General features: G+C 32.4%; 1 protein-coding gene across 6 annotated transcripts in view; it reads right to left on the bottom strand.

The window, feature by feature from the left end:
- The window catches only part of LOC145296820 (uncharacterized), a 141905-nt gene that overhangs the window by 60583 nt on the left and 60259 nt on the right, over positions 1–21063 (bottom strand). For all 6 annotated transcript variants that reach the window (XM_080142906.1, XM_080142907.1, XM_080142910.1 and 3 more), the window contains 2 exons: positions 15258–15398; positions 5790–5905 (listed from right to left, as the gene is read on the bottom strand). In XM_080142906.1, the coding sequence (XP_079999032.1) occupies positions 5790–5905; positions 15258–15398 (257 nt within the window). The remainder of the gene's footprint in view (positions 1–5789; positions 5906–15257; positions 15399–21063) is intronic.

Here is a 21063-nt window from a genome sequence, read left to right as displayed (position 1 = left end):
TGATCTGGTAGCACCAAATATTGTTGTGGAATAATCCAATTTATCTATTGAGGAATATAATGGACTAGCTATCTCTACTTGGTGTTACCCTAAAACTTCTTGAAACTAAAAGATTTAATTATAGCATAGGTCTATTGGAATATATGACCTATTTCATCCAAATAAACTGAAGATATCATGGTTGCCAGATATTAAAATATTGAATTTAAGTTACTATTTTATTTCATTAATTTTTTATTTAATTATATTTTAATATTAATTATTACTATTGCATGTTAATAAAATTTTATAAATAATAAATTTTATAAATAACTAGCAGGGCTACCCATCATAACCCGGGATTCCAATTTCTATAAATTAGGTAGATTACAGAAAAAAATAAAAGTAAAAATAAACAATCTGTTTAATATTGAAATTTGAAATATTTAAGTTCATTCTGATATATATATGAGAGCAAAAATAATTATGCCCCTGATGCACTTTGAATGTACTTCTGCTTTTAAGTACATACAGCATGCTAACCAATTGATCCATGGGCCAAGAACGAAATGATGAAAATAATATATAAATAAGACTGCTTTTTTTTAATGTACTCTTTTTTTTTCTTTAACGTAAATGTACGTTAAATGGTTATCAAAAAAGGGAAGAGAAGTGAGAATGATAGCCAACAAAAATAGTGAATAGCAAAAAAAAATTATTTTATTAAATTTTCTTTTGGTGTTATGGCTGACAGTAAGAAGACTTTTGACTGTTAAACTAAAATCTCCATCTTGCTTTGACTAATCTAGAATAAAATATTACTAAGGATTAAATTTTACAATCGATCCAGTCAATTTAAAAATAACGATTTTTGCAGCTCTTGTCCAGAATTCTCCCTATATTAAAAACAAAGATAAAGAAAAATCTATATGATGTCCATACACGTGACAAAACAAAAATATTATATTCCAAAAATCATGTAAATTGATCATGTAGTTTTATTTTTAAATAGAAAATCAAATTTAATGAATAATCAAAGAGTCTGTCCTGTGTGCCATTTTGAAAAAAGAAATCTCAAGAAACAAGGGATATAGAAATGCACTGGAAAAGATGCTTTGTTTTACCATATGTTTAAATATCGTCAAACTAGATTGTGCAATGTGTATCTATGAAGGAATTGACTGAAAGGTCACCAACAGCAATGCAGATTTAAATATGGCACAAAAAATTTCAAGAAAATGGCTGTGTTTGTAAGGCAAAAGGGATCTGGACAACAAATAGCATTAGCAGATAGTCAAATGTGTTTGTGTTTCAAATTATGAGAATTTCACTGCAACTGGGACTACTACTATATATTGAGTACAATATAATAATCAATAGAGGATTGGCTCTATAATAATAAATATGAAATCTGCATAAATTAAAATATCATATTTAAGCATATTTTATGACTGCACAATGCCAGGTGGTTTTCTACTATATATGTTCAAATTTAAAATCAATTAAATCAAACTTTCTAGTTGACTAAAATAGTTATCATTAACTTGCAAAATCTATGACAGCCAATTGTTTTATAGTATACTGATTTAGAGCTAAGTGTATGTATGTATGTATGTATATATATATATATATATCAATTTGCAAAATCTATGATAGTTATATGGAGATAGATAAAATATTGTTCAGGATTAATTAATAAAATTAAGGAAATCAATAAAAAAATAAAATTTTTGCTTTTTACCACACAGACCAATATCTAACATAAATGACTGGTGAAGCAGATTATTTCATATACTGTTTATTAGGAAAGCTATTAAGGTCAATGAAATGGAGGAAAATCACCTTTACTTCATACATAAAATTGTTGAAAATCTTTCACATACGTACTAGAACCACCTAGTTTCCAATCCACAACAATGAAAAAAGCCAGAGATGCATCAGTCAGTGCACATATTAAACATTCGTGAAATTGTTCATAGACTCTACATTTTTCTTATTCAAATTTGCTGTTATGTTGCTCAAAATTAAGCCTCTTTATTTTTAATTGTGATGTTTCTGTGATATCTACATCTAGTAAATTTATTTAAACAGAAAGGGTATTATTCCATAACATTTCTCGTGTTAATATTTATTAGCAGGGACAGCCAGTATAGCCCAGTCATAAAATATGCTTAAATATATTTTAATTTATGCAGATTTTGTATTATTATAGAGTCAATTTTCTATTGATTCTTATATATTATAAAGTTGTGATTTCAAAAATAAAAACATATATTCATATAACTTGTGTGCCTCAGCTTGAATCAAAACCAAAACCAAAACTTATGAAGAAATATATATATATATATATATATATATATATATATATATATATATTTCTTCATAAGTTTTGGTTTCCAAAACTTATGAAGAATTCTTGGTAAAATTATTTATTACAAGAAATAGAAGGTCATAACAATTAAATGACAGTCACTCGGAAGAAAAAAGATGTAAAAAATAACACACACGCTATCGTATTGATATATAGATTCTGGTGTTATCCTACTCATCATTACACACTTTTCCAATTAATATTCTGTTAAAAAAAACCTTCTTTCTTATTATATTAGGTATCCCAAACCAAAATTTAATTTTCATTGTATCTAAAAAAATTAATGCGGTCATATAGATTTTTGTAAACCATAAAGAAAAGTACTAAATTTATTTTGGTAGCTTAATTAGCCATCAAGTTATGGTCGTTCAAAGTTTGTTGGAAAGTTGAAAATTTGCTATCATGGTCCAAAAGCCAAATTTCATAGTATATAACTAAAAATGTAAGCTACTAACAAGTGAAAAATCCTTATAAATGTAATGTCATCTTGTGGTAAATGAAAATTAATACTAATGAAAGCGATAATTATTAGATGAAACCAGCCTAAATACTAGGCAAAATCCCACTACCAACGGGAAAAAAGTGCAAAAATGACACGGAAATGCAACTTTGACTGTTCATATCAATTTCATTTCAATAGCTAATGTATTGAATCTTCTTAGTATGATTCATAACACATTAGAGATCAAGATAATTTTTTCTTTTAATTAAATAAATAAAAACCACTCAATTGTGGACCATGTAAAAGCAGTCAAACAGATAATTTGGTAAAAAGGGCAAAAAAGCATTAAAAAAATGAGTCAAAAGTATACGTTACTGAAATTGCTGTAAAAATGTAACCATTGGAGGTAGAAGCTTAAAACTTTGCAACTTTATAAATTTTTGGGTGAGGAATTCAAAAAAAAAATGTTCGCTTTGTTTCTAATAACAAAACTTTTTGCCACAGAAATATTTTTACTTTGGGGAATTTAAACACGCCAAAAAAGGACCGACAACAATATGATTTTTTTTTGTTGCTTTGGAGGTGGAAATGAATGAACTGGATTTCTTCTCAAGTAGTCAGAGAGAGCAGCTTCCAGTTGAACTAACACAACCTTGAGATATCTCAGTTCAAGTTTATCAAAAACACCTGATAGAACATATAGGTCTTGGGGGTACTTGTACAGCTTGTCGCCGAAAATGCACATGCCATTTTTTTCGCACACCTGTCATTAAAATGCGAGGAAGAAATCAGTATTTTAAACTATGACCGAAGCATGAAATAAAAAAAATTAAACCAGGTAATGATTTTTCGGTTTCATTTAAATTAATTTTTTTGTTGACCTTTAAAGTTGCTTTAATTCAAAAAAATGTTTCATCAAAATTATTTATTTGTTTGAAAAAAAAAAAATTTTTATAAAAATTCAATGTTGCTTTCATTACAAAATTGTTTTATTAAAATTATATTTTCTTACACAAACTTTTCAATAAATGTTTTTACAATTATATTTGGATAATTTTTATACAGTAAATGTTTGGTTTTCAAGTGGCCCTCACCCAGTTTAGACAATTATAAATATGTAATTTTCATTTTCTGTTTTTAATAATAAAAATATATATATGTTTCATGAAAAACATTCCCGTTTTCATTAATTAAATCAAAACATTTTCAATCAAATAATTACGGATATATCTTCTCTTTCACTTTCTTTATTTACTTTTTTTCATAGTTCTTTTCGGAAGTAATTAATATCTAGCTTAATTTTTTTGTTATTTATTTCTAACGGCAGTCATAGTTTAAAATACTGATTTCTCCCTCGGATTTTAATGACAGGTGCGCGAAAAAAAATGGTGTCTCGATTTTCGGTGATAAACTGTAGAAGTACCGTCTCGAGAATTATTAAATAAAAAAAAAATTATTTTTACAGTGAAATTAATTTTTTCATTTACGCACCACATGCACTATACTTTCAACTATATTTTCAGTTATTATTTTTTAAGTAATGTACATTGTAATTAAAAAATAATTTAACAAAATCTTCAAATTTATCAAAAACGCCCAATAGAACATAAACAAAAAAAAATGCACATTTTTACGTGAAATTAATTTTTTTATTTACACATGACTTGTTGCACGTAACTTAAACTTAGTTATATTTTAATTTTTTTTTAAAGTAATGTAACTGTACAGTCTAATAAAACAATAATTTAAGAAAATGTTAGATATATCAAAAACGCCCGACAGAACATAAGAGAATTAAATAAATAAACAAAAAAATGAGGCACATTTTTTTGTTTAATTTTCTGTCACAGTCACACGCAACTAAAAATGGGTTTTGGTTTAAAATGTACCCAGTTTAGTTTTTAAAAGGTAATTTAACAATCTGAAGTTTATTCAACCGAAAGAAGATAAAGCAAAGAACATATGAAAGTTTGAAAGAAGATATAAAAAATAAACAACTGACATTTTTTAAATTGTAAATTTTCATTTCTTTTATTGATGTGCTTGTCGCACTAAAAATATTATTTTCAACAATAACTTTCTATAACTTTTAAATTTTAAAAACAAACTCATCTAAGAATTTTGATATATCCATAGTGAAACAAGTTGTTTGTTTACGTTTTCTTGCTGACAGTTGATTTTCTGATGATACTTCTTACTTGGTCACTTGGGATTAAGTTATAAATCTCGATGTTTAGGTACAGTGACTTTTATTAGTGGCGTTCCTTGATTTATAAGCGTAGTAATATGACACGAATAGATTATTAAAGGGGATACATTTCTCTACAAATGTGTGATTTTCGGAATTTTTCAACTGAATTTCTTTCATATTTCTTTCACTGAAGTTTTCAAGTTGGATTTTTTTGGTGAAAAACAACTTAAAACCCTTTTTTTAAGCTAGCCATATCAATAAGTGACCTTTTTTCTTTAAAATGATGCTATTTTTTTATACCTAGAGACTCACTATATCGCGCGCACCAAATTTGAAAAACACCAACATTTTTTTGTGTAAAAAATAAAGTAGCGTTCACCAAAATTAGTGACATAACTTGAAGTAATCTGGAAAAATATTAAAGACACAAGAAAAAGAATTATATATCAATAAAGCAAAAAGATTATATTTTATTTAAATCAAAACTTTATCAAAATAACCTAAAAAATAAACAAGATATCGAAAGTTGAAGTTAAGGGAAATTTAACTTTATTTACCAGTTTTCGCATCCTAAACTAGGCTAGTTTGGGATACCTGATTATATGCATGAATTTAAGTGTTTCTCATTTTCTCCTCAAACATCTAAGCCAGTTTTTGTTCACCTATTTAAAATTTTTTTGTCTAGCTTTAAATATTGTACATATTTTATGTAATAATATTTTTTAAAGGTAGAGTTAAGAAGACGTATAACAAGAGATATGTCCCCTCGCAAGGGACAATAAATAATAGACATTTTTAAAATGTACCTTTTCAAAAGAGCTGGGAAGAACAGTACTTGTCCCTTTGGAGATGCCTGTTACAAGTGGGATCCCTGGTCTTTTGGGAGGAGCCTTAGTCACTACAATAACATTAGGTCTACTCGCTGAAAGAAATAGAAATATAAAGAAAAGAAAACATGGATTAAAATGATCAACAAATGTGTTTATGAACAAAAGACATGAAACAGATTCTATCATACAGTGATGATATTTATCTCCCTCCCACGGCATGATGATGTGAGACAAAGGTCGGAAAGTAAGATCTGAAGAGGCAGTCATAGAAGAAGAGCACTATGGTCTGTAAAAAATGCCTGGGCAGCCCTGTTAGCATTTCCCGGTAGGGATCTCTTAGGCAATTAGCAATAAACTAACCCATTCTCAATGAGAGAAGGCAAAGTTTGGGAGAGTGAATCTCGTAGAACTGCACAACCATTAACAGGGAAAAAGACATCTCAACAATGGCCTAAATTCTGTTGGTTTTATGTTAAGTATTAGGGACCTTATATCAATAGCGATTAAGTCAGCTAGTATAAAATGTGACATAGGTACACTGAGTACATGTCATGACGACCCAAATCTGCAAAATAGAATTTTTCCCAAGGTTGAATCAAGGATGAGTGACATGTTGTAATATTGTCATCTGTATAATTTATGGTTCGCACTTTTAACAAAATGCATGTCACTAGTATAAACACACTGATAGCCATGGTTTTTGTAATTAAACAAACACTTGTTAAATCAACAATTACAGTGATAGCATGACAAGAGAGTAGGGTTGGATCAAATACTGACTTTTAACAATTGAAATACAAATACAAACACTTTCGTTTAGGTTACCAGAAATACAAATACTTTTATTCCTAAGTCTAAAAATACAAATACTTTTATTCCTCAATCTCAAAATACAAATAAAAATACCATAATTGATTTAAACAAAAACAAATATAAGTACTTTTTTTTTTAAAGTAATAAAGAAATCTGAAAATATGCAAAAAAAAGAAGAAAAAGAAAAGAAATATTTCCTTCCAAATTTGACATCTACATTACATTCTATATCGTGTCCGCATTGCATTTTATTATCATTAGAGCTCTGAAAGTTTCCTTCTCTCTCTCTCTCTCTCTCTCTCTCTCTCTCTCTCTCTCAAATACAAATACAAAATACTATTTTCCTGGATGCCATAATACAAATAAAAATTACTTTTTCTTGTGATGTTCAAATACAAATACAATTACATTAAAATTGTATTTAAATACAATTGAAATACAAATACAATTGTATTTGATCCAACCCTACAAGAGAGAGTTTGGGTTTTTCCTTTTTTTTCATTTTTCTTAACCTTTTTCTTCTAGGGGGTGGGACATCCAACCAGATATCTAACATTTACCCCTACCTAAGTGAGTCCAACCAAGAGATCTTTTCAGGATTCTAGCTGTCCCTTTCAGTGCAATCATTTGTATTTCACTTGCCCTTGGTTCACCGGGTATGCTTGCCATGTACTTTTTAAAGTTCTTTTTCATAAGCCCAGTTGCTCCTATGATGACTGGTATAATTGAAACCTCTTTTAATTTCCAATTTCGTTTCATATCATACATAAGTCCTTGATACTTTGTTATCTTTTCCCTCTCAGCTCTGTTAAGCCCTGTATCATTGGGTATACTGACCTCTATTATGGTCGCTTTTTTATTTGCTCTGTCCCAAATCACTATATCTGGTTTAACAGCTGCATTTTCTAGATATGTACCAGTAGGGATTATGTAGTCATAGTGAATGGTGTAGTTGTCATTCCCAACTGTTCGTTCGGATATATGTTCCCAGGATTTTTTACTACACTAAATGTTGAGTTTCTTATATATCTTCCAGTGAAGGTATTTGCAAACTCCGTTATGGCGATCTGTATAATAACCATCTCCGAGTAGAATTTTGCAACTGGAAATCAGGTGACCCACACTCTCAACCTCAGTGCTACAGAAGCTGCATTTATTATTGTTACTTAAACCACTCATCTTTTGGGTTGGTGTGGTTGGTCAGTGCGGCGACAGTAGAAGTGTTGCTGCTGGCTTTTTCTCTTGCTCTGTTTCTGTCTGACTGACTTTGTTTATGTCTTATATTGATATCACCCACATTCCTTGATCAGAATCTGATTGTTCGCTTATTTTGATGCTCAATTTGAAATTTCGACTGTTTTACCGTTCTGCACTTTTAACAATTCCAATCCTAAGTTAAATATTTCTCTCACTGTTTTATAATTTCAGTTCTTCCACCAGAATGTAGGGTTGACATCATCTTTCAGTAATCTGATTTGCATCTGGTTTTGCCCAGATCCATAATTGCACGTATGCAATACAGCTAATATTTTCCCGGCATTGTTTGTCACCTATGCAACAATGTAAGATGAAAAAAAAACGAGGGGTCAGATCAGTTAGACAAAACAGAGGTATGAATCAAAATGAATGACATATTTCTTGAGTAAAGAGAAAACAAAGGTCCTCAAATCAGTCTGTCTGTGCAAGCAGATACAAGATACATTGCCGATAATGCTTTAAGAAACCTTGGTATTATAAATAATAGATAATATATAAATAGCTAGTAATAAGGTTTGGCATTTATAGGTGTTAAATCTCCCTTAATTCTTGTGGCAATTGTTAGTAGCCCAGAGGTAATATCTTAGCAAATTTAGTCAAAAGTGGCTTTGTAGCTTTGTTTGAATTGTCACTTCCTACATTGATGATTGCAAAAGCACAAAACACTAGTGCCTGTAGACATAAAAATACTTATTAATTATAATTATTATCCTCTTTAAGAGTATTAAAGCTGAACACTATCTGGAAAATAAAAAAATGTAGTTAATTAGCGTTATGCAACATTAACGATTTTCACTTGTTTGAACCCTCTTGACTGTTTACTATTGTTCACATTTGATATTTATAGTTGTTAAATTTCCCTTAATTATCATGGCAATTTTTAGTGGCCAAGAGGTAACATCTTAGCAAATGCAGTCAAAGGTGACTTTGTAGCTGGGTTTGAATCTCCTGACCAGTAGGAATTGTTACTTCCTGTACTGATGATTGCAAAAGCATGAAAGACTAATGTCTGTAGACATAAAAGTAATTTTCATTTATAATATGTGTGTGTGTGTGTAGTAATAAATAGTGATATTTACATTTAGAAACAAAAATAGGTTTAAGGTTTCTAAAATTCATACTAGAATTGTCCGCAAGGATTCATGGTGCAGTAGATAGAGTACTTAAGGTGCAATCCACAGTGCGGGCAAATGACTTAGGACTTATACTCAGTTATGGCTGATATAACAAGAACATGCTACCCTGTGGATTAAATAAAGGGTTTTGTCCAAAATTAAATGCAGATTCCGGAGTTCAACAGAAAGATTCTCAAGTTCGACAAAATACACCTGAAGAAGGTCAGAGGTTACATCGACCGAAACGTTGTGCAAATAATACTCCAGATGAAAACAATAGTCCAAAGCATCCAAATGATACAAAACTGATAATTGCCATTGCAAAACGTTACCTTGAATATCTGTTTGTATGTCACCCAAAAATTTAAGAAGATTAGTTAATTAGCTAAGAGTACATTCATTTCTCTCCTGTGTCAGTCAATTCTCTCCAAAAATAAAACCTTTAAGAAACTCTCAAATGTCTCTTTGTGTCCTTTCTTCTTGAAAAAAAGTTTTATTCGTCTAGCTAAACAGATGAGATAATCGATGGCTACCAAAAGTAATACAGTCGCCAATGGATGAAGAATTAATGCAACAGTGAAAACTCAACAAAGTATTGAAGCGACGATGAGTAACGATAAAAGACCCACATATAAATTTAAAACTTTTACTTGACCGACTTCATTTGTTTCATAAAAACATTACATTGGGTGTTGATGGAAAAATAGTGATGACAATCAGGATCGTCATGAGTTTCAGTAGTAATTCTTTATTATTTACTAGTTGGCCCTACCCGGCCTTCCTCAGATGTCTTTTGTCGCAGTTAGTAATCTTCAAAGAAATTCAAACTGGACCCTTTATTTAATCCACTGCAGTAGATTGTATTTCACACTTCTTTTGACACTGCTCTTAGTCCACATTTCTTTCTAGGCTTCTCAAATTAATTTTCTCAGGAAAAAACAAATGTCTATAAATGTTTTTTTTTTGTTTTGTTTGTTTGTTTGTTTTTTTGTTTACAGAGCTAAAAATACTTCTAAATGGCAATTTTTGGTGAATAAAATTTTATTAAGATTTTGCTAAATTAGGATTAATGGTTACTTAGATGAAACACTTAGATGTGACACGCCCTGACACACCACCAACCCCTGCTCCGCTGCCTTGCGGGTCCCTTGGCTGGGATAAGGCTAAGAGAAGGAAAACTCTGACTTTAAAATATCCCAATAGCCAGACGGACTGGCTATGAGGCAGTTAACAAACATAAACTGTTTTCTTTTCCGGCTGTCCGTTGCAACCCCCTTTCCCTGATATCGCACGTCACCCCTACAAGTGCCGCGAAGGAAGATTTGGGAGCCACAGTGTGTGGGTTTCCTCCTGGCAAGTTGATGCCCACCCTAAACAAATTCGTATTCCAATGGCTTTTCCTTCTTTCCTCTGGTTTATTTTCTCTCTCTATTATGACAAGACCAGCGGGGATGGGACAAGAACGAAGGGAGCAGGTTTTGGTGAAACTCGGAGCTCCTAGTCTGGACCTGCACGCTGGCGGTGGACGCATGATGGTCGCCCTCTCTTGGAACTGTGACTATCCGAAGGCTCGGTCCTGCGTCTACGACTGGGCAGGCTTATTGAGGACAACCGCTGCCCACCCTGAATAGGGAAGGCCCTAGAAAATGTGGGCTAAAAATCAGAAGTCACAACTGTGCCTGACTGGAAAGCCGCATCCAGTGGGACACCCTATTTTGTGGTCGAAACCAGAAAAATTCAAAAAACAAATCCACAAATCTAACCTTCGGTGCATGGAACGTAAGAACCCTGCTAAACCTCAATGACACGGACAGATCAGCACAATGAACTGCTTTGGTCTCAAAAGAACTCGCGGCTCTTAATGTGGACATTGCTGCACTTAGCGAGACCCGACTCTCAGAGGAAGGTAAGCTGGAAGAAAAGGGCTCAGGATACACCTTCTTTTCGAAGGGAAGGGAAGGGATAAAGATGAAAAAGAATACACGGAGTTGGTTTTGCTATAAAATCACATATCGTGCATGATCATCAGCTCACACCAACAGCTGTAAATGAGAGACTTATGTCTCTCAGAGTCCCACTGCCTTCTGATAACTTCATTACTGTCATTTCAGCATATGCACCAACCCTAGACGCCGACAGTAAAGTGGAACAAGAATTCTACCAGCAGCTTCACAAGCTTATGACCAGAGTCCCACCATGCGACAAATTAATGCTGCTAGGCAACTTTAACACGAGAGTGGGGAAAGACCATAAACTAAAAGCATGGACTTGGTAAATGCAACTCAAACGGCCGCCTGCTGTTAGGACTTTGCTCAGAATTTGAGCTATTCATTACCAACACTCAGTTCCAGCTCCCAAATAGATTTAAGACCACGTGAAAACATCCTCGATCTCAGCATTGGCACCTTCTAGACTATGTCATCATCCGCCAGAAAGATAAAAAGAATATCCATATCACTAAATCAGCACTAAGTGTAGATAACTGTTGGACTGACCATCATCTGGTCATCACACGTGCTAAATATACCACCAGAAAGAAGTCCAAATTTGAATTAAAACAGCAATCTCGGAAAAATTATAACCTCTCAAAACTTCACCTAACAGAGGTAAAAATAAAATACCAACACACGATCGAACATCAACTTCGTATAAACTCAACCAATTCTTGCAACCTGGAAGAAGAATGGTTGTCAATCAGTAAGATCATTAATGAATCAGCCAAAGTCACAGTTGGTTTAAAGAAAAAGAAAAATCAAGACTGGTTTGATGAAAACTGTGCTGAAATTAATCAACTCATTCAAGAAAAGATAAACGCTCACCATGCTCATGAACAAGACCCTCGAAGCCGGCATAAAACCAACATCTACAGAAACCGCAAAAAACAGTGTCAATCAAAATTACGGGAACTAGAAAATAAATGGTGGCAGCTGAAAGCTTTAGAATTGGAGGGTTTTGCAGAAGCCTGCGACCTTAGAAATTTCCATGCCGGTGTAAAACAAATTTTTGGTCCCATCAGATCCTCCATCGGAACACTCCTTGCAGCAGAAAATGCCAACATCCTCAATGATCCACAATCAATTCTGGATCGTTGGAAGGAGCATTTTGCCACTCTACTCAATAAAGAACCTTCTGCAGATGAGGACTTTCTCAAAATGGTCCCACAGTATCCAGCGCAATTATGGATGAATACACCACCATCATTTACAGAATTTCTAATTGCGATGGAGCAAATGAAAGTAAATAAAGCCCCAGGGCCTGATAATATCCCCTTCGAACTTATCCACCATGGTGGACAACATCTGAAAAAAGACGATTCACTCTCATTCTTAAGATGTGGGAAGAACGTCAAGTACCAAAGGATCTGATAGACGCAGTAATAGTAACCATCTTCAAAAAGGGTGACCGAAAATCATGTGCCAATTACCGTGGGATTGCCCTTTTGTCCATAATGGGAAAAATCTTTGCCCGCATACTACTGAATCGCTTGCTGCAAGTCACGAAATCCGTCCTCCCAAAATCTCAGTGCGGCTTCCGTGCCTCTCGAGGAACAATAGATATGATTTTCTGTTCGAGACAGCTGCAGGAGAAAAGCAGGGAACAACAGAAACCCCTCTATCTTGTATTTTATGACCTGCAAAAAGCATTCGATAGCGTTCCCAGAGATGCAATGTGGAAAGTTCTCAAGCAATTTGGTTGCCCAATCCACTTTGTAGAACGCATCCAGGCACTGTATGAAGGCATGTCAGGATATGTATTGCACCAAGGCAAGGAAACAAAAAAGTTTCCAGTTACCTGTGGACTAAAACAAGGTTGTGTTCTTGCACCTACCCTCTTTTCCTTATATCTTGCTGCAATGCTACACAAACTTCCCTCAAATAACCCGGGGATGGACATTAGGTACCGTTATGATGGGGGACTTTTCAAGCCTGCCAGACTAAAATCTCAAAGTCTTGTGAAATTCCAACACATACCAGAGCTTCAATATGCAGATGACAACATGGTCCTTAGCCATTCCAAGGAATACATCCAGAGATCCGTAAACAACTTCACGGCAGCCTACCATCGCTTCGGACTCTCTATTAATATTGGTAAGACAAAAGTGTTAGTACAACCAGTACCCAATACCATCTTACAGGACGTAAGCATTCATATAAATGACACTCCTCTTGAGCAAGTAGATCACTTTCCATATCTTGGTAGCATTAATATCAGAAAAGTGCTCAAATGAGAATGAAATAGAAAGCCGAATTGGCCTTGCCTATGGAGCTTTCAGTAAACTGACGAAGTGCGTCTTCAATAATAAACATCTTTCAATAAAAACTAAACTCATGGTATACCATGCGATTGTTATATCTACGCTTCTGTATGGGTGTGAGACCTGGACTATATACCAAAGTGATCTCATTAAACTCGAAAATTCCACCAACAAAAACTTCGAACTATACTGAACATCAAATGGTATGACTATGTAACCAACACAAGCGTTCTTGAAAGAGCAAACAGCTGCAGTATTGAGGCCACCACCATGAGGCACAGACTGCATTGGTTGGGGCATATCCTTAGAATGGATGAAAACAGACTCCCTCAACAAACCCTGTACTCGGAGCTAGCCACAGGAAAAAGACCTATCGGCCGCCCTCTACAGCGATACAAGGACCAACTCCAATCCACCCTAAAAAACACTGGATTTGATCTTCACATCTGGGAAACAACATCTCAGGATCGGTGCCTGTGTCGCCAATCCATCATACATGGTACCAAAGGATACGAAGCAGAAAGAAGACTGGTGGAGATCAAGAGGCAGGCAAGAAAAAATCGTGCTGAACAACAACGCCCCCTGCCAAGCATTGCTTGCCTTCTTTGCCCACGCAAATTCCATACTCAGATTGGTCTGAGAAGCCATCTGCGATCCAAACACTGAGGGAAGAGGAAACTGAAATTCTCAGATACGAGAAATTGGCGACCGCCGCCGCCGACAAGATGAAACAGAACTTTTGACCCCAGGGAAACCCTGGCTTTGCCCAACTATAAAAACTGAAAAATGTCACACAAATTGAAACAATTTTACTTTTTTATAAATATCTAAAAGTACAAATTTTTTTCACTTAAATCAAACAAAAGATGTGATTACTGATTGTTTGAATTATTTAAATAGTAGTGATCACAGAGAGAGATACTTCTCTCAATTGATTTCACAAACTACCTATGTAGGAGTGATTGGTAAATAGCAACAAAAACACCAAATCTAAGAAATATCAAGTGCACATGTTACATAGCAGCCACAACTTGGGGAAGGAAAGAATGATTAATGGATTAGGGTTCGAAAGATCGACCTTCGCAAGCAAATGAAAGTTACAAAATCATGTTAGTTTCGGAGAAAGGGAATTCAACTTCTTTCTGGATAGATCTTCAAACTAGGCAGTCACACAAAAAATGTCACTGCCCACATAAACCCTAATTAATTAAATAGATCTCTCCCTGATGCAGTAACTCCACATCTAAAAATACATCTCTTTTTGGTAATTGCCCACTTTCTATAAGTAATAAATCTTCCATTTGAAATAACCCTCAGCATTTGTGTGAAGTTGTGGAGTATCAGTGTGTATAACAATTTATACATGTCTTTATAACAATTTATACCATGTCTTTATAACAATTTATATCATGTCTTTATAACAATTTATATCATGTCTTTATAACAATTTATATCATGTCTTTATAACAATTTATATCATGTCTTTATAACAATTTATATCATGTCTTTATAACAATTTATATCATGTCTTCATAACAATTTATACCTGTTTTATAACAATTTATACATGTTTTATAACAATTTATATCCTGTCTTCATAACAATTTATACATGTCTTCATAACAATTTATATCATGTCTTTATAACAATATATACGTCTTTATAACAATATATACGTCTTTATAACAATTTATACGTCTTTATAACAATTTATACATCTTTATAACAATTTATACATCTTTATAACAATATATACGTCTTTAAAACAATTTATACATGCCTTTATAACAATTTATACATGTCTTTATAACAATTTATACATGTCTTTATAACAATTTATACATGTCTTTATAACAATTTATAACACAAATTGCAACTCAGTAAAAATATGTAATGGTAATCTTTGTTACATTATGATACAAAAAAAAAGAAAAAAGTAATCAATTTAAATTAGGTATTAAGAAAACTTGCAAAATGATTTTTTTGTTAATCAATTTTACTTACCTGCACCAGCAGCAGCAGCAGCAGCCGATTTGACAGCAGTCAGGTGCAAAGTTTTGGGATTAACATTCTTGGTTGTCGTTGTAATAACTTTACCACCTTGAGTGTTGATATTCAATATTTTGCTATTACCTGCTTGGCTCACTGTCAAAGAAAGAACACCAGTATGAGATACATAAGTTTTTTTTTTCTAACTACAATGGCTACCAAGAGTTGCCTGAGTGGATGGAATAATTCCACATCAAACATCAAAAACTGTTTTGTAAAATATTTCTTTGCAGTTCATCAACTCTATTTGTATATTTTTACTCGGAAGTGGATTTTATCAAATTTATCTAACAAATAAACTATGTACACCCATAAACTTCTTAGCTGAGCAACTAGAGTTGAAATTCAGTTTACTGATAAACCACAGTAATTTGCACAAAGTGATATGAATGGGAGTGTCAGCAGTGACCAGGGTTTAGTCCAAGAATACAGTATATTCTGCCCAGTTCTATCAAAGTTACTTGGACCAACCTTAATGAATCCAAACTTCATACAGAAAATAAGCTCTTTAATACTTGGTGTTTGTGACTGATTTCTTCATCTAAAATATAAAAACCATTGCCTTTGCTAAGCATTAGGTACCCCAAACATAAATTTCATTTTCATTATATTGAAAACTTTTAATGTGGGCACGTAAATCTTTGCAAAACAAATTTATTTCAGTAGCACAATCAACCACTGAATGATATCCAAGTTCATAAAAATTAGAAAATTTACTGTGTTATATGCTATTGACCAGATGCCAATTTGCACAGTGTGTAACTTAAAATTCAGATTTCAAATAAGTGAAAAATTCTTACAAATGTCATTTATGGTAAATAAAAATTAATCATAATAGAAACAATAATTATTAAATCAAACCAGATTAAATATTGACCCAAACCCAATTATTCCTCGAATGATGTGAAAAATTGACACTGAAATGCAACTTAGACCGTTCATATGATTTGTTTCAACAGCTAACACATTGAATTTTCTTAATATGATTAATAGTGCATTTGAGATCAGGCTGGATTTTTTTGCTTTAATAGTAAAAACTGAAAATACTTTAGATTTGATCTCCATAAAAACAAATGGTAACAATTTGAAATGACAACTTTTTTTCAGGATTTCATTCACTAAAGTTTTCAATTATTTTTGTTCTGTTGAAGACAATTTAAAATTTTATATTAAGTCCACCTTATTGAAGAATGGCACTTTTTCCTTAAGATGGGACTATTTTTATATGTATAAAGATGCACAATATTACACACAAAATTTGAAAAACACAAACACTTTTTTTACATTAAAAAAAATAAATAAATCGCCCATAACAAAAATAGTAACTTAACTTGAAGCAACCTGGAAAAAAAAACTGTTAATGATGACACAAGAGAAAAAAAATTGTACATTTATAAAGAGAAATGGTTAAATTTTTGTTACATCCAAGTTTTATCAAAATAAGCATTAAAAAATAAACATGTTGAAATTAAAGATAATTTCACTTTACAAATTTTCATCCTTTAGGCTGGTTTGTGATATCTATGAGCATTTAGGTAAAGTTTTGTCACATTGTATATAAACAATGTAAACAAAAATGTATTTTAAAAATTGGTTATTCTTATTGATTTTTTACAGCTTTTATTCTAACATGATATGCAAAATGATTGCATTTCAGATTAGTAACAAAGTTCAACATACAACTATATATATATATATATATATATATATATATATATATATATATAGTTAGTAAGTTAAAAAATGCATATGGCGATTAAGCTACACTGAATATTCCGCGTTTCATCCACTCTAGGATTCTAGATATCACAAACCAGCCTAAAGTACAGTATAAAATACACATAACATTATAAATAACACCATAAGGTTGGGCAAATACCTTAACCAGGGACTGAAAAAGCATTGTATTCCACATCGTAACCTGAAAAAAAAACATATCCCGGGGTCACGGTATCCTGGAGTTCTATATATATATATATATATATATATATATATATATATACACACACAGTAGTTAAGGTATTTGCCCAACCTTATGGTGTTATTTATAATGTTATGTGTATTTTATACTGTACTGTATTTTGTTACTAAATTTTAATATGCACTCTATAAAATTTTGCTTAGTTTCTGTCATACGGCAATTTCATCAACCCCAGAATGGATTAATGAATGTCATATCCCGGGGGTCTACTGTATATTATATATATATATATATATATATATATATATATATATATATATATACATACACACACACACACGTTTACTTATTTATCTGTGTGCTGATTTTTATATATATATAAAGTAGACACCATCTTCCATCATTGGCTAATAATGAATGAAAACCTTTATGTACTCTTGCTTCTACCCTTGAACCCTATATTATCATTTTTATAATGTTCTGTAACTTTTTAGTTTTCCTTTTCTCCTTTATTCTCTTTTTTTCTACACTTAAGCGCTGTTGCTTTTACTACCCCCTCCATCTATTCCCCTCTTCTCACTACTCTACCTCATTTATTTTTCCTTCCATCATCTGAAATAATCACTGTGCAAGTCAGTATCATGAGGTAACCTACTCTAGAAATAATAGACTTACTCAGAGTCTATAAATATAGTTGCATTAACACATTATTGGATAGAGATTTGTAGCAGTTATGGCCCCCAGAATCATGACGTGTACTTCTGTAACATACTCTTTGCTAATACACTTTTGTTAATTATACCATTGTGTTTGTGTTGACTATTAACAGACCACAAGGCTACAACACTGATAACAAGAAATTCAAAACTTATACTGCTACAATGATAAGATTATCAGAGTGAATGAATAACCTTGTAAACAATGGTCAAAAATTTGCAGGAACACAATTTTAATAATACAAAAAGACATGAACATTGGAGATATATTTCTATTTCATAACCTTCAAGTTACAAAATTTCCACAGAAGAAAACAATACATTAAATCCATAAAACATTAATCAGGTCACCTATAACCATTTATTCATGACTTATTTTTAGCGGGGAGTTGAGCTGTTCGCATGAGATTAAAATTTTTGTACATTGGTACTATTGGGGAAACAAAGCTTGTTTTGATAGAACGGGTTTCAGATATTGTGGGTGTTTGTTGGATGTCAAAAACAAAGTGCATACAAATAGATTATAGTCACTCTTAATGTTACCTAAGAATTAGGGCTTCTGTACTTCCAGTTGCAAACAGGAAGCTGTCAATGCTGCACCTTCAACTTATCAGAATAAGAGTGTCCCAGAACAGTCATATGAAACTGAGTGATAAACAAATGCCTTTATGTTGTTCAATAAAGAGAAAGTGTGATGGTGTTCATTGTCTTAGTCAGGAAACAAGGCCAATCATTAAGAATCTTTGAAGATTCCCTGTGATGTACCTAACTAATAGACATGTGTGAGTGTGTGTATTTTTATAATTCTTTATGTGTGTGTGTATTAACAGAAACAATCTCAAAAGAAATTCAACTGAATTCAGAAAATACTATAGTAAGGTAATTTTGGGAAGTTGAATTTTTCTCACATTAAAAATCGACCTTGTATCTAATTCTGACATCATAGGGATGAGATAATATGTGCAGATGAAAAAATACATTTCGGTGCTGTCAAATGAGAAAGAAAAAGCCAGACAGAGCCATCAGATCTACCCAAGTACTATACTAATCATATGCCTCAGATGAATAATATCTAAAATATATATATAAAAAATATTCTGGTGTAGATTTCAGTGAGTGGGGAGTTTTCCAGCCATTTGATATACTAACAAAAGGAAGTAACTGATTTTTTTTTTTTTTGCAAGGAATTATTTCTCTTAGGCTGACTCATTTCTAAAGTAAGTCACATAAGCGTGTGTGTATCTCCAGAGAGAGGAATAGGCTGAGCAGAGAAGAAAGGGGTAGGCAAGAAGATAGAGAGGAGAAAACCAGGGAGAGAAAGGAGATAGAAGTTTTAATAGAAATCTGACATTTTTTCACTCCAAGCAATGTCGGGTAGCCCTGCTAGTTTAGTAAGTTCAATTTTGTAGCAAATAGAATAATACTAAAAAAATATTTAACAAATATGATTTCAAATTTACCAGATTTAACTCTTCATGATGTAATGGAATCTGCTTTTCTTGATAGAATTTATCAGGAATTAATAATGGTTTATATGTAGCTAAATAGTTTTTAAATAGACCTGGTAAAAGGAAATTACTCAGCTTGCTGCCATCTGCAATCACAGCCTTTTAGGGCATTATGATAAAACAGATCATTTAATAGTTGGTAAAAATGTTTACCTGTTTGCATGATAATCAAATAACTTTAAGAAAAGAATATACTAATATTTATGAACAAAAGAAATGTAATTGTTTATAGCAAAACTAGATTTTAAAAATGCTGAAATATGTTTTCTTATTAATGACATCAACTCGTTTTTCTTTTTATGACATGCGTCAGTTTTATAAATCATCTACTCTGAAATAATTAATTTTCTAAAAAAGAGAAATGAAGTAGTTTTTTTTTAAAGTCAAATAACATGGTACAATAAAAAGCAAAAAGTTGATTAGTCAGAATCAAATACCAATCTGTTAGCTGCATTGGTATATGGACATAAGATAAAAACTTCAAGATAAACTTACGTTTCAAAAATATGAGGATTGATAAATTGTATTATTGGGAGAATTTGATCTACTGTTCTCATCTTGGATGTTATTCCTACAACGTTTCGGCCGATGTAACTTCCAACCCATGGTGCAATAGATATAAGTACTAAGTGGTAATCAGTTTTTAGTAACACTCATGTAAAGGTTGAAGGTTCAATCCTCAGTACCAGCAATACTAAAAATACAATTATGAATTACTTAAGACTTCTATCTGATCATGGCTAGTGGAACGAGAGCAAGCTACCCCTACTAATTCAATGAAGGATTCAATTTAAAATTCTATACAGATTCCTGTGTTCGATGAGGCACACTTAAAGATGGACAGGGGTTACATTAGCCAAATCGTTGTGAGAATAACATCTAAGATGATAGCAGTGGTTTGAATAATCAAAATACAAGATAATATGTTATATATTTAAGGTTAGTGGGAAAGAACCCCAGCAGAGCACTTGATTATTAAGAAAATTAAAAAGTAAGAGCATAATATTTATTTATATATGTATTACAGAAGATCAGAACAACACTGATACCATTCGTTTCAAATTCAAACAAAAGGGACTTATAATTGATCTCCTTTATTGGGCTCTCTTCAGCCTATAAAGAATCTGGTTTCGATTTGAAACTGACAGTACTAATTTGTATTATTTGGATTCATCGGAATACTGTTCTCATCTCGAGTGTGATTTACAAAACATTTTGGTTGATGTAACCGCTGACCTTCTTCGGGTGTATCTTGTTGAACTCGGGAATTTGGACGGAATTTCAAGCAGAACTCTTTATTTACTTCATGGGGGGTAGCATGCTCTCATTCTATCAGCCATGACTGGATAGGGGTCCTAAGTATTTCCCAATTGTATTTTTCGGTCGCCCACACTGAGAATTGAACCTTCAACCATCAGAATATCACTTTTACAATTGAACAGTAGTCCGATAAATCCCAATAATATGAATAACCAATTCTCAAAAGTTCAGAAATGACAGTACTAAGTAAAGCTTCAATAAATCATATCTAAATAAATATATGAGAGAGAGAGAGAGAAAGAGAGAGAGAGTCACTTTTATGGCAAACAATATATTAATGACTAATACAGCTAAAT

This window comes from Euprymna scolopes, chromosome 17 (assembly GCF_053919585.1).
Source record: "Euprymna scolopes isolate OS-2025 chromosome 17, ASM5391958v1, whole genome shotgun sequence".
NCBI lineage: Eukaryota > Metazoa > Mollusca > Cephalopoda > Sepiida > Sepiolidae > Euprymna > Euprymna scolopes.
The sequence above is the reverse complement of the archived record's forward strand: the minus strand, read 5'-3'. Positions and strand labels throughout refer to the sequence as shown.